The sequence below is a fragment of the Tinamus guttatus genome, unplaced genomic scaffold, assembly GCF_059628265.1.
Source record: "Tinamus guttatus ecotype Peru unplaced genomic scaffold, ASM5962826v1 Tinamus_guttatus_pri_ptg000033l, whole genome shotgun sequence".
Classification (NCBI taxonomy): Eukaryota; Metazoa; Chordata; class Aves; order Tinamiformes; family Tinamidae; genus Tinamus; species Tinamus guttatus.
This window is the reverse complement of record NW_028288567.1, coordinates 6,975,613-6,990,961: the sequence shown is the minus strand read 5'-3', so window position 1 is coordinate 6,990,961 and position 15,349 is coordinate 6,975,613. Positions and strand designations below refer to the sequence as shown.

Sequence of the window (15,349 nt, the reverse complement as noted above, 5' to 3'; positions counted from 1 at the left end):
TTTTTTACTGTAACGTAGGTTACTACATAATCTGATGATACCCCTCTGTAAGTGATAGTGCTAAGCAGATGCAGAAATGACTTTAAAAGAGTAGTGTCTATTTACTTAACATATTGTTTTTACTTGTGTTACTCTCTGTGGAGTAGTACTTCCCTACAGGGCTGTTCGGAGAACTCACAAGTAATTAATTCTTAATTTTGATCTCTGCCACGAGGAGAATATCGCGTTCACCTTTGTGTAGAACATAGTTCTGCATACAACAGTACCTTTTTCAGTGCTGCAGTAGCGATTGCAGCTCAGTTCATGTGGCAATTCTGTAAGATTTGAGAAAAATCCCAGCTGCAGGTACTGTTTTGTCAAAAAATCCTGTGCGAGACCTGCATCGTCCCGCGGTTTTAGGAGGAGTCTTTCTTTGTCTGCTGATTTAATATCAACCTCTCCAGCCGCTAAACCACAAGAACTCTGCTGCTTCCTCAGGAAGCTTCTTTGTGGTGGCTCCTCGCATGACTAGTGAGAGTGTAACTCCCCGCATCCTTTCTGAGGGCAGTCTGCATGAGGAGGGAGGGAGGAAGTCCTCCTCTAGGCAAAGTGTTTGTCTCTCTAAGATCTTTTCGTAGAAAAAATGCAGTGTTCCGCCCAATTGTCAAAGTCTTTAGGAAGAGGAAAACTGGAGTGTGCTCAGTGATGCTGCTGATTTTTGTAACTTCCTTAAAGTGGAGCTTTAAAAAATATTTGCAGGGATATATGTTAAATCTGCTATTAGATTTAAGCTTCTCTCCTGAGTTTTGTCTAAGAAGACCTCAAATTCTGTATGAAGTTACTAATTTTCCTTTAACTAGTAAATAGCAGAGCAAGGTTTAAAAAGAACTTGGAAAATTTTGCTGCTGCTTAAAACACCAGAAACTACATTAACAATGAAATGCAAAATACTTGAATGATTCCATAGACTGTAGGAGTTTACTGAGGCAGATCAAGAAAGCTGGGAGGATGTATTTTCTTTCCAGCAGAATATAAATGAGATCAAGGTTCCTCTAAGTTTCTAGGAGGAGCAATTCTGTCTCCTGATTCAGCTTAATACTGAAATTCTATAGACTACAAAACTGGTGCAAATTTTCGTTGGCACAGTCACTGGCTTGTTCTTGGATTCATTTTGTGCTATTCAGTCCCTTTAATTTATGCACTCAACAAATACTTCTATTTGTTTTGACAAGGCTGATGGAGACAAAAAGCAGTTTAAACCAATTACTGTGTATAAGCAATGCTTATAACCGAACATTACCTATAATAATGGGTGAACTGTACCAGTTCCTAGTTTTTGGTTTTATTTTTTCCCTTAGAGCCCTTACTCTGCTTGATGTAACTGTGATGATTACTTTTTTTGGTCAAATTACGGATGTGCCCCTGTACTTTCTCTGAGTACACTGACTTATTTAAGATCTTGTATACTACTGCCTTCGGAAACCAAACATTTTCCAAGGAGGAGGAGTATTATACTGGTAAAATCTGATGTGGGCATCAAGTGTTCCATTGTGCTGGGTTCAGGCAGTGCAGTATAAAAAACCTAACATGCACCTCCAAATAAGCAAAAGGGCTTTAAACTTGGGAGTTGAAGGGAACTAATAATAAAAGTGGAGAACCACTGCTCAGTCCGGTGACTGCTCTTGTCCACATTGCTGAGCAGTATGAAAGTGCAGCAGATTTAAGGTTGTAAATAATACTGAAATTTTCTCTTTTGCTTCACTCTGCCCCTTGGAAACATATATGAAGTTCACTGATTGAACTCAGTGCATGAAATTGTCTCCCTTGTGCAAGTATATACTACATATTATGTTGCTGATATTTCTAAACTGAGATTTTTTTCCTCTGAGAAGCAGTTAGTCATTCCCAATTTTGTCATCCAATTATGAACAGACATATTTTTTCTTCCTCTCCCTACCTCCATCCAGGCAATGTCGGTCACATGAACTCTGACTTTGTAAGAAGAGTCAGAGAGGAGTCGTACTTAAATTCATTTTTTTTTCAATAGAAATTAAACAGTTAATTCCATGTGCCTTTGAAACATAGTTCTTATTTCTAGAGGCCTGGCTAATACTGGTGCCTGAGCACTCGTGCATCCTTTTTTTTTTTTTTTTTTCCCCCCAGCTTCTATGCTTCCATTTTAGCCTTTTGTGTGCCAAGGGAGTTGTTTTTTAAGCCAAGGAGATGTGCAGACATAGAGCATAGAGACAAGAAGCCAACTTTGGGGCAGAAAGTGCTGGGCAGTATGTCTGTACTGCTGTCTGTGGGAAAGGGAGCACTGTTGGAAGACTGAAAAAGAACAAAATCCAACTAAAACCAAGATGTTTACATCAGCACATACGAATCATTTTTGTAAGGCTACTCACAGGGAAATATAAATTTAAAAAGTTTTAAACAGCCAGTTATAATACATTCCAGTAACAAGGCATTTTAGGATAACTAGACAGGAATGACCCCTTCTTCCAGCTAACAACTTCTTTCAGAAAGAGAACATCAAAACAGCACTTAGATTATTTGTGCCTTGGTATACATACTATGTCCGTATGTGTATAAAGACTGCCTGGGTCTATAAGCAACTTTTGGAATTTTGGTTGCAATTGGGAACTACCTTGGACCGTTCATAGCTGAAGTGTCAGCTTTTTGTTTCACAGTCAAATTCAAGGGTGTTTTAGAATTTACTTTTCCAAGATACCTAGACACACACAGAAAGGTGCTGTGATTGCAGGAAAAATGGCAATGCCCCCTTGATCTCTGTTTTTCTTTGCGATGGTTATTGATATGGAATAACGTTAATGACTTTCCCAGACTGAAAGAGTGCTGCTGACTGATCGTAAACACAGCTGGTAAACATGGCTCTGTTTTGTTTTCCCCTCATTGTGAATGCTGCTACTGATTCCCATTCGGTCCTGTTTTCAAGCCCAACACTGCAGCTGCTACCCAAAGACTCCAGGAGCTCCTTCAATGTCCACTGAAAGCTGTACAGGAGGTTGCAAGTGTAGGCAGCTGTGCAATTAGCATGTCGTTGGCAACAGAAGATGATTCTTGCAAAATAATATGGCCTTTCATCTGTTTGCTGTAGCATGCTCAGTGAAGTCCTCCAGGTGGAAGTGAAGCTTGTATCTTTTGCCTGCAGCTTTGGCTGCCTGCTCTGCAACACTTTCTGCTGGGCTTGGGGATGACTCCTCTTGCCAGAGAGTGGCTCTGGGGTCCAATCTAGCACCATCCTTGTTAACTGTTTCCCCATAATCATGGCACTGCCCTTAAAGGCGTTCAAGGTAGAATTACATAGTGTTTTCATAACAAGATGGTACCATGGAGATGGACATGGTCACCTTGTCATCTAAGATATGGTACAATTTCAAGGTTTTTGATTAGTTGCAGTATTAGGGCTTTTTTTCTCCTGCTCTTTCTATTAAGAGTGAATCCAGACAGGGGCTTCTAAGAGTTTCCAGCTAATAAAGTGACAGGAGGCCAATCTTCCAGATCCCTGTTATAGGTTATATATTGCCAAAGAAAACTGATCTCTTCCTCCTGAGAAGAATTGTGATGCTCACTCCTAGAGTACCATGGTGAATGCATACAGAAAAACAGGTATTCTTTTCTAAATTTAAAGTAGATTATGGTCAGAAGTAACAAAGCGTGTGTGTCCCTCTGCACGTACCTTGAAGGATCTCAGGGCTAGACTTGAAAGTACATTTTTATTCATGAAGTCACATCTTAAAAATTAAATTCATTGACTAGTTTAAACAGGCAGATCTAGTACCTCTGTCTTCCCTCCTGTTTTGTTCCCCCCCACAAAGGGAGCAGTTTTAAGAGCAGGGCTGGTGATATGTTATCGCACACAGGACAAGTGACAGCTACTCCATCAGATCTGTAGCTAAGCAAGAGAGAATCTTTTAAATCTAGTTTAGATATCCAAGTAGTATAAGACTTCAGCATGCACTTTTGCTATGTTCATGAGCTGGCTGCAGCTGATGACACATCTAAAGATGGTTTAAAGAAGCTTATGTGACACCTTTTCAAACTGCTGCATGTTAGGTTTTTTTCTTCTGTTTTCATACATCGCTCGTTTACTGAATATGAAGGAGGTGGAAGGAATGTAGGATTCAGCTTGAGTACTTTTTTTGTCATTGCCCTGCAGAGTAAAGATGATGATAATGTGTGTGACAGTATGTTGCTTTGAAAACAGCTGAGGACAAACCTACGGTCTTAATTTGTATCTAAAAGCTAAAATATTTAGTGTTTTTTAGTTTCAGAAACTGACTACCACATTGCTGTTGTCTTTGCTGGTTCACTAAATTTCGTTTATTGCCTAGGTCTGAGAGGATGAGTCCAAGAACATGAAAGATAAAGTCAACAACAGGGTAGTTTCATGGCAATAGGATGGAGCAAGAAATGAGAGTGAGACAGACCATTGTTGTTATGCTGGCACCTAGAAAGAGGAATATGCAATAAAAGCATAACATAGACTTGGAAGTCTTACGGAAGACTGTAGTTATGGCATGATATCGTGTGGGGATAGTAAAGTCCAGAATGGTGAAAAAGAAATTAAGGAAAACATACAGCTTTTCATAAATAGCAAAACAGTGTGTTTCCGTGTTTTAGCTTATTTGACTTTCTTTTTATCTTTTCCAGGTTGCGGTAGTAAAGCTGAAAAATGCAGATAAAGTTTTTGCAATGAAGATACTTAATAAATGGGAGATGCTGAAGAGAGCTGAAGTAAGATTATGGAAGCGTTTCTTTGTTTTGTTTTCTGTAATCATGCAGTCTCTTAATATGTTGCGTCAATGCCTCTTCCTACAAGAGAATATTCCGTATAGGTAGGGATTGAGGAGATACATGACTGCTTACTGACATTATGATGTTTAACTTTAAGATAGGCTTAAAGCAGGTTTTGAAAGAGTTAAAATGGCAATAGGTGGGGTGGAGGGTTGTAGAAAATATGGTATTTCTGTAATTGCCAAAGCATTTCCCATTGTACAAGCAGTCTTTTGTGTTTATGTGTTTATGTGTTTATGTGTTTATGCCATTTAGAAATGTAGTCTTTGTCTTGTAATGTTTGATATTTGGAAATTAATGAGGTCTAACTCAGCAAGATGTTACTTTATCAGTAGCTAGAAATTAGTCAGGAGCTGATTTTAGATTGAAAAATTAGAAAGATAAAAATAGATTATAGGAAGAAATGGGTTTCCTATTAATAGTTAAATGTGTTGTATAGATTTCAAATTACCTTGAGACACTTTATTTTTTTTTTAAAAAAAGTCCACTTTCAAAACTTTGATGAGAAGTTCCTCGTTAAGGCCTGAGCATGCTCTGTGTTTGAGAAATGTGGACCAGTTCTGTCCATGATGATCCTACTTTCATTATCCAACTCAACTCAGGTCTAGGAGCCTCAGTGTTTCCTTGGGTACCTTTGGAAAGAAACTTTGTCTAAACTGCACTCCCCACCTGAAGACTCGTGTATTAGTTTTAAAATGGAACGAGGATCTGGTTTAAACTGCTTTAAAAATAATCTTTTATGCAAAACTAAGAGGTAGACTTTTGAAAATGAAACTTTCACACACAAATATGCTCTGACAATTGGTCCTTCTTTAGTTTAGGCTGTGTAAAAGCTACCCAAAGTCTTGACTGACTTGTCTGGTCAAATTATCCCTAACTTCAGCTTTTGAGGCCCCTATTTTGCTACTCTCAAGCTGCATTTTTGTTCAGTTGCTTGCAAATTTATTTTGATCTCTGCATTTATGGATCTTGTTAGGAAAGGAGATCATCACACTTGAGAAAAAAGAGAAAATTAAAGCCAATTTCTGGTGTCACCCTGTCTCCTTAATGAAACTTTTTCATACAAAAAAGTGTAACTGACACACAGAGTGTGTGCACACTGTATGCAATTCAGAAATTGTTCAGGTACTGTAAAATCTAGTGTTAATCTCAATAAAAGAGGTATTTCTCTCTAGGTCGTGTCACTTCTGTAAGTTATGTTTGGTTAAAAAAGACCAGAAGTAAAGTTCCACTCTATTTTTAAATGTTCCCTTTTAATATCAGTTTAAAAGCAATTTCTTTCCATTAAAATAAAGTTATAAATAGGTTTGAAAGATTTTCACTATGCAGGGTATTAAATATACTCCTCCCCTGGGTCGAGCTGGATTTCTGAAAGTCTGAACACTCTAAAAAGAATTGCAGCTACGTTTTTCCATGTATTTAGTGACCCATGGGTATACAGTGGAAAGAGAACCATCTGGAGTGCAAATGCATTACAAAGCATGACCTTCAGTAACTATAACCTGTCTTTCTTAAATGGTTATGAATGCACTTGCTTTATTATTGCTACCACAATGGCATATTTTGGCATTTTTCAGAATTTGCTGCCCAAACACTGAACCACATACAAAAATCATACACTCCAAAACAACCAGCCAAGTGTATAGATAAATGTATGGTAAATTGGGTTGTTTGTATATCCTTGAATCAACTGTGCAGGAAGTGGAAATCATTTGGCGAAGCAGAAAAGGAGGATAGACTCGGAGTCTGTAAAAAACAGATTAGGAGTGATTGTAAATCTGGGATTTTCTAACTTTTGAGTATTTGTATGCAAAAACGGTATTGCAAGGAGATTATTGAGAGACATGAGAGCATTCTCATCTCTAGGATAAAGAGCAGAAGTTTTCTAGGTACTTGCAGCTGTTGGAAAGGCTGAGCCGCGATGTGGCCCCGGGGCCGCTGGTGATGCGTGGCATGACTGGAAGCGGTGCTGCCGCTGCCCGCAGTGCTGACACTCACTCACGGGCACCTTTCTGTTCAGAAGAGACCAGGACAAGCGGTGCGGAGCACGGAAGCAATCTGCACTCCCAGAAGGTGCTAACTGAGCTGCGAGGACATGAGCCAGTGTGTGCCAAATAGCCTCGAGGCCTCGCTGCTCTTGCTGGTTGTGGGCTCTGCTAAATCAGAGCACTAAGCTGCTCTACATGGGTCTTGCTGGGAGCAGGAAGTTGGGCCAGGTGACCTCTGGAGGTCTCTGCCAACAATTCAAGGGCATCCAATACTCACTGAGTCTCTTGTCTCTCCTGCTATTCCCTGTCCCTAAGGGAATTGAAACTAATGCGGAGATAATGTGTGAGCAACAAAAAGGGGCTTGGGTTCCTCCCTTCCAATTTAAAAGGGCTTTAGTCAGGCCTAATTCCAAGAGCATTCCCAAGAGAATAAGACTATGGAGATGTAGGCAGAAGGGCACAAGGAGTGTGCTGTGTATCTCTCTGCTTCTGAGCCTGGCAGTTGGAGAGGTGGTTTCTTGGGCAGTGCCCTTGGAGTTTGGATGGAAACCCACAGGCTTGGGACTGTGGCGGAGAAAAGAACAGGGAACTCTGGAGGCAGAGCACAAAAGTAATGGATCCTTTCAGGAATAGGTCCACCTACTAGTTCCATTAAACTATGACCTTCCTGCAAACACAGTTGCGTTGGCATAAACATGCAAGCCATGTTTATGCTCATCCACTTTGTGTCTACTCTGAAAATTTGTTCTAAATGGAAACAAATATAACAGCACAGAAACATGGCTATAAAAAACCTGCAAGTGAGCCATGTTACAGTATCTACAGTAATTGCAAGAACACTGGCCTCTTTTTTCCCGCGAACTAATGTAAAGTCCATGAGCTCCTTGGTTAAACTGGTTGCACCCACGCAGCGGTGGGTGTTTAAGGTGCTCAAGGAACACTGTCTTGTGAAATCGTGACAAAAAGCAATTGAATTACTTAGTTTCTCTGTAGTATTTAGTACTATGAGTTGCCTAATAACAAGAAGAGAAACTGTCATTTATCCTTGTGAAAACAAGAGTTTGTAGTTTCTCTTTCCCACATATCTCAAGAGTTTACAAACAGAAAAGGAGAGAAAAAAAATCAAATGTAAATCTAGAAAAATGAAAAATCTTCAGAAAATCTTCCTTTCCCCATAGTCCATTTTTAATGTGGCTGTTTTTGAATGTCTTGTTCTTAGTATGCTTTACTCGCTCACTCACGCGTTTCAGTTACTCCTGATTTATCTCATGCATTGTGGTATAATTAAAATATACCATATTCCTTCTTCCTGATCTGCATCATACTTGCTTACTTTATTCACCAAAGCAAGACAGCATAGTTTGTTTGTTCGGATGAGGGATTTATTTTCTGCTTATTTTACTGCATTTATTCTTGCGCATAGCTCAGTCTAATGTGAAGTTTCACTTTTCATTGTTTGTTCTCCAAATCTCAGAGCCAACAATAACCATGTCAGATATCTGGTATTGGCGATTGCTTTTGGAAATAAAATTGGAAAAGTAATAAGAAACGGCTTGATATTTTTTTTTCCTTTAAAATTCAGTAGTCTCCTAGGAAGATCCAAACTGATGAAACATTTGTGAAGTAGCAGAGCATGTTCAAGGAGTGTGTTCTGGTCTGTTAACTCTCCTTCTAGGTAGAGCCCATTTGGTTACTAGATTTTACACAATCTTTTAGACATTTTTTCCCAGAATCTTGCAGTTCCAGTTTTCCAAACCAAATTGCACCTTGGTTGTGCTAGCTGGCACCTCCCCAATACTCATCTAGAGCTCCTCCCTTCCAGGAGAGCTCTCTTGGTCATCTTCCTCTGTGGTAGATGTTGCTTAGCACTTCTTGGTAGTTTTTGTTCTTTCACCTTGGTAGTTTTGGGTTTTCCCTCTGTTGCCCAGGCTGTGAGGGCACCTTTTGCCTCTGTGTCACTCTTTCCACTCTGTTAGGGACAAGGTCCTCCTGGATGTCCTATCAACAGCAGTCACCTAAAAAATAAAATTTCAGTCTGTCCTCATTTTTCTTAGCAAAAGCATGGGGAAAACCCTAATTGGTTTCTGATTGCCAACTTATGGCTAGATGGAAGTTAATAGCAGCTGCTTTTAAATGAAAAGAGCAATTTGTTTATGTGAAGGGAGCAGTGAAAAACTAGATGAGCAGCAAGAAAAATCAGTAATATAAGAGTCCAGATTCTAGTCAACTCCTGCTGCAGTTATAATTATATGATGCTACTGTTATTTTTTTTCTATGTTATATTGCTGCTCTGTCATCACTGGTGCTTGATTTTAGTATGTGTACATATAAGAAGGATCAGCTTTTGACTAGGGATTTTTAGACAATGAGAAGAAGCTCTATTTCCTCCCTTGCCTCAGTTCAACAACATTCCGTTTAATGAAGGTGAAGTTTTCTGGTTTTAAAGGTTTTTCTCACATTTTGACATGTTTGGAGGGAGTAGTAACTGACTTTTTAACTGAGAGACAATTTTCTTTCAAATATTATTTTAAAAATAAATACTCAGCTTACAAAATGTGTTTTGTTATATATTTTAGTTAAAACCTATAATAATTCTTTTTCTTCCCTTCAGACAGCCTGTTTTCGAGAAGAGAGAGATGTGTTAGTGAATGGAGATAACCAGTGGATCACAACGTTACATTATGCATTCCAGGATGAAAACTATTTAGTAAGTATTGCTCTTTTTGTATAGATTAATGGATCTTCAGGTTGTTAGTCCTGATTTGAGATGCCAGTGAAGTTGTTCGTTTTATATTTTGTACCATCACTTGTACCGAATGAATCTGTATATAAGACTCTGAAGGATGGAGGATGATTGGAAATTTTTAGTTTTGCTATAAATATCTCAAGAATGGAGTTTTGTTTCCTGAATCACTTTATTGATTAAAGACCTTTTTAGTTTTGTCCCTTTTCTTATAATTGAAATATAATGTTGTACCTGCAGTGTAATCAGATTCCTGGAAATAAAAGTATGCCTGTTTCTAACATTAGCTTTCTGTTTGACCCAATTTTTTGTGTTTAACGTCGCTGTTTGCTGTTTCACGTTCGTTAATAGAGTGTAACCCAATTTTTGAAACAACAAGGAGGAAAGGGGTCCTGAGTTCGTTCTGATGGGGCTTTACCTTTTTAACTTTATTTTATTTATATTTACTATTTTAATTTAATTTTAATTTCTTTGAGGACTTAAAAACAGTAAGATGCTGAAGAGCAAAAAAAAAAAGGTCCTTACAATATGGAAAGTGCTACTAAATCTTTGTAAATAGAGTTGGAGATTGTAACTAGATTAAAGTATCTGCTTAATATTTTATATACTTTAGCTTTCAAATATTTTGCAAGACTTGCAAAAAGAAGCTAATGTAAGGAGTAGTGCCAATTTTCTATGACATCTTTCCCACTTAAATATATTTTGACTGTGATATTACAGCTGCAGTAATACTTATGCTTTAAAAGATAAATAACTACAAGGTGATAGATTTTGCTTATTTGGGTTCTGTTATGCTGTGCTTTTGGGTGCCATGTCATTACTAGATTTTAATGTTTCCTTCAAAATCTAATATGCAGTGAATAGTCATTTTATATAGAGAGATATATAGATATAAATATAGTCTGTCCAATAGAAGAAGTGCTATACACAGTGCTCTACCAGAATCGCAGTGCTTTTTGCTGTTGCATTTCTTTCAGTTTTGCCGGTATAGGTACAGTGAGGGATCTGTGGCTCCCAGTTGAGTTTATTTATACAAAGGGCTCTGCATTCGTAAATCGAATTGTCTAAACTTCCCCTCCCAACACTTTCATGCTTAATTAATCTGGACAATAGACAACACTCCTCGTACGCAATTCTCCTCTTAATGTTAATGATAATGCAAGGAAAATGTTATATATGTAGCTTCAGCCTGCTGGAATTTGTTTAACTCTAGTTTCTTTATATTTGTTAAGCAGAAAACAACTTGTTTAACTTGATAGCCTGCCAGTGTGAGCTAGTTAGACATGTTGTTGGGAAGGGCATCCTTAAAGTTGTTTTTCATCATTTTAGTATGTTTCAGTGTGTAACTACTTCTGTGTGTGTGTGTTATTAAAATTAAGTATAATCCAAATGGCATTTATGCAATTATCTGGATTCATGATTAAATGCCCATGTTATTAATCTATATTAATTACCAGAATTTAATATCCTTAAGTCTGTGCTTTTTCTTTCTTTTGCATTTATAATAGTTTTGTGCAGTTGTAGTCTTCAAAACCTTAGTATCCTGAATTTGTCTCCGTAATTTTATTTACAGTAGGTAATATATTCTAATATATGTTGGGAGAACCTATATTTTGCCTAATGTCAACAATATCCAAACTTATTCCTTAAGCCAATGGAAGGCTGTCAGTCTTTCCCGTAACCACTGAGTAGTCTGAAATGTTTCTTCTCCAAAATAATTTGTTTAATGGGAAAAGACAGTAGCAAAAAAACAAAAGGGAAACACTGTCATATACAGTACTGGCATATTAGAGTCCTTGTCTAACATCACAGTTTAACACTGTTGGTTTTATTTTTACAATTATGTATTTTAATCCCTTATGACTTTGTGTTCAGTTGAGGAATTCAGTGTTTTTTTAAAAGAATCCAGATTATCTAAATGTCATAAAACAAAATTGATTAAGAGGGTGGTCAATGGAGCTGGTAATGTTTAATCATGAAGCTTAATATATTTGTCTATATGTAAATCTCAGTTTATGGAGAATTACAGTTCTAGGAAATGTTAAGCTAGCTTTTGTAATGCTCATAATAATTTTTGCAATAAATTATATTGATACTTGGGTTGTTTTTAGTCTCCGATTCACTCCATAAATTGTTTTCTCTTTTTGATGTCTTACTGCTCCCTCTTCCATAGTACCTGGTTATGGATTACTACGTCGGAGGAGACCTGCTTACTTTGCTCAGCAAGTTTGAGGACAGGCTCCCTGAAGACATGGCTCGTTTTTATTTGGCCGAAATGGTGATAGCTATTGATTCCGTTCATCAGCTGCATTATGTCCATAGGTGAGTAACTTGAACACTGAGGTAAAGATGACTTTACCGTGTTCTTGTGGTCTTGGTGAAATAAAATGCCTATTGGTGTTGTGAGGAATTACCTAATAGAGTGAAAATAATGCCCATTAAAGAGCTGTAGCTATTTGCAAGTATTTGCTGTAATAAGCATGCCAGCACGTACCTGTCTGCATCTTGGGTCTTTTGGGGGCTGTTGCTAACCTTGTACCATGGGATCAAAGAAATGAGTGAGGTGACTTCATGAATATTCAAAAGTATGCAGTGAAACTTGGGCCTTGGTGCTTTTTAATTAAGCTAATGTTAATGATCCAGATTTAGCAGAAGCAAAATTAAAAACATATTTGTGAAATATGGTCATCTTTGGGCAGGTTTACTGAAAGATCAGGTTCTTTTTCTTGATTCTTTCAATATATGCAAATCTGAAGAATGGTCTACTCTGGATTTCTTTTTTCCCAATTTTCTTTTGTATTTAATCAAACTGTCTTTAAAAATGAAGTGGCGGCATTTTTCTAAACCAGTGGATGTATTTAAATTACGATACTTATCTTTACCCTGTCATATAAGAAAATAATCTATTCAAGTCCTTTGTGTCTACCTTGTTTTGGAGGCTGTGCTTTCCATACAAATAGCATCATCCTGTCTTTAATGCATCATTCTCTGCTGGTTGCCCTGGGAGCTCTTGCCTGGGGAGACACTCCCCCTTCCAAGAGGTGGAATTTTCAGATGCATTCTTAGATTTACGTGGCAGAAATCAGCAGGAAAATTCTCAGTTGCAGAGCAGAAACATTAGCCTAGAATTAGCTCTTTTGAGAAGCTCCTTCATGCTAGTCCTTAATCCTGTTTAGTACTAGCAGCTCCTTCTTTTACAGTTTGTGCTTGCCTCATTTGCTCCAGAAGATTTTTTTGCCTAGAGAGTCTGTTGCGGTTGCCTTGGGTTTGTTCCAGGATTTTGCTTGCTTGCTTTTGAGATTGTAGCTTTATGGGAGAGAAGTGTGTACAGCGGTGATGTTAAGCTCCAGACGGATCTTTTGGAATATTTTTGATTCTCATGGTATTTTTGAAGAACTATGTTTACTTGATTAAGAAATCTTTGTTACAGATATATGGAGGGAAAAAAAATAGAGTATTTTTCTTACAGTTCTCCTGGATTTTGAGCATTTCAGCTATGTTTCTCCAAGGCACTTACTCGTCCTTCATTTAGGACCTCATGTAAAAGGTTTCTGCATTCAGTTTAACTTGAGTGTAGTCACTGTTTGTGGGTAAACTGTTAAGGTGCCAGATTTTTCTAATACCAGTGGAGGGGATACTTCACGTACTACATAGCCTGCTGTATTTTGCCCTCTAAATCTGCATGTGTAAGTAGTAACTCTTCTCAGAAAAAAACAAAAGCCCACCCTCTCCTTCAAATAGATCAAAATCTTTGTAATTCAGCCTCCCAAGTGTATAATGTGCAGATGTGATATTTCTGTTCTCAAATGGTTAACATCCCCAAACTGTGTAAAATCTTGAGTGTAAAACAAACAGTGTAAAATTTTGTTCTGAATTCAGTAGTATTTTCTTGCAGTTCCAAAGAATACACCGATTATTATGCCTGCATATCTTCTACTATGAACATTTAACCAAAAAGCTGCTCTGAATTCCCAGTCCTTTTGTTGTTTGGTTTGCAGCTTTGCCAGTGAGGTTCCTTTGTTTATAAATCAAATTTTTAATGCTGCTTTGGCACTTGGCGCTGGCAGTTGGCACTTTACTTCATTAATCTTGTTGCAATGCAATACCTTTTTTAAGGGAGTATTTTGCACAGATTCAAAATGTAAAGGGAGCTTGAGTAAATGTCAAGTGATCAGTCTTTGTAATGTGACCCATTCCCCATTACTTTTATTGGGATGTTTGCAACTGTAAAAGCAGAAGAAAATACATGGGAGTACCACTACTGCTCTGTTCCTGAAAGCTCAACTCGGGTGGCTCTGTGCTTTGGGGAGCATGTTACACACTCAAGAATATAGGAGAATCAGGGAGAAAATCCTGTTAAAAGACCAAATGGTATGGCAGCTGCAGTAGTGTTGCTTGAGGTGAATAGCCAATACACATCAGCATTTGAACCGAATTGTAGCTAGTGAACTGGAAATCAGGCTGTAGGCGTCTGTCTTAAAATATTAACAGATTGTTTTGTTTACTTTTAGTGTCCCCATTCTTCGGGGTTTGTTTTCACATTAACTGCATGTTGTGTTATACATTATCTGCTTGCTTAAGTATATTTTTTTCCTAAGCCTGATGTTCCTCTTGCTCTTTTCTATTGGTGATCATTTTTTTGTGATTTGTTTAACAGTGACCATGTAGACCATTTCTTCATCACATACAAGTCACACACCTTCCTAAAATACATACAGTGCCCAAAATTTCCCAGACATCAACCAAACAACCTCAGCCTTATTGGAGACCTTGAATGAAATGGCAATAAGTGTGTTTGGGGATTTGGCATTCCAGATTGAATGCCTCTTACACAATAGTGTTGTGGGATTATGGGATGAAGTAAGAGTGGGAAGGACATGAAAATTTAACTAAAGGAATTGTGCAGAGAATTGGCACAATGTCTTCGAGGTTCTGTCTCTTGCCTCTTCTCAGGTACTGAACCACATAGGGGAAAACTCTGTAACTGAAAATCACATCAGTACTGCTGTTTTTAGGATGTTTGCAATATTTCATTCTGTTTTTATTTGCTTTTCAGTTTAGATGAATATGCAGTATAATATTTTGGTGTAACAACAATCAAAACATAAAACTTAAATTTTGATTTCTGATCAGTTAGTTTCTGGGAACTAATCATCTACATTATCTCTGGTGACTCACAGAGTTGATTAAACAGCTTTTGTCTTTAATATCTTAGTTTTTTTTATTGTGATAAATGCAGCAGAATTGACATTATCAAATAACCCTGGCAGCTCTAAGACCAAGACTAAGCTCTAAGACTTGGTCAAGTTGAACGCATGTGCAGGATTTCACACAGAAGAAGTATGTACATATAATGCAAGACTTGCGCGTTCATGTAGAGCTTATATCTACCAGGAAAATCTAAATTATTTCTTTGAAAAAATAAGTGACACTTGCCAAGGTTAAATATTGCATTTGGCTGGTTTTCTGCAAATTGTGCTATTGTACAATGTATGATTTTGTTTGCTAGAATTCACCATTGATTTGTAGAGCCTTTCTTTTCCATTGAGAAAAGCCTCTACATATATTAATGCTAACTTTAGTTCCATTGTTACCAGAAGTATTTAATTCTTCGTGGCACAGGTTAAAGTTTAGGTTTACAGACATTATCAAATATCCCAATGAAGGCTACAGTAAAACTGTTTCAACTAGGTGTAGCCATGCTTTTTTTATGCAAGTTGCATTACTTGAAACACGGAAAATTTGTGTTTTTCATGCAACTAACATTTTTTTCAACTTTTTTTTTTTTTTTTTAAATGGCAAGCCAGGTTTTCTCTTCAGT

The 15,349-nt window shown here is 37.6% G+C and overlaps 1 protein-coding gene across 1 annotated transcript in view; it reads left to right on the top strand.

The window, feature by feature from the left end:
* The window catches only part of CDC42BPA (CDC42 binding protein kinase alpha), a 155,345-nt gene that overhangs the window by 49,870 nt on the left and 90,126 nt on the right, over window positions 1-15,349 (top strand). Inside the window, exons 3-5 of the mRNA XM_088532756.1 lie at window positions 4,654-4,737; window positions 9,397-9,492; window positions 11,702-11,850. Coding sequence (XP_088388882.1) covers window positions 4,654-4,737; window positions 9,397-9,492; window positions 11,702-11,850 — 329 coding nt within the window. The remainder of the gene's footprint in view (window positions 1-4,653; window positions 4,738-9,396; window positions 9,493-11,701; window positions 11,851-15,349) is intronic.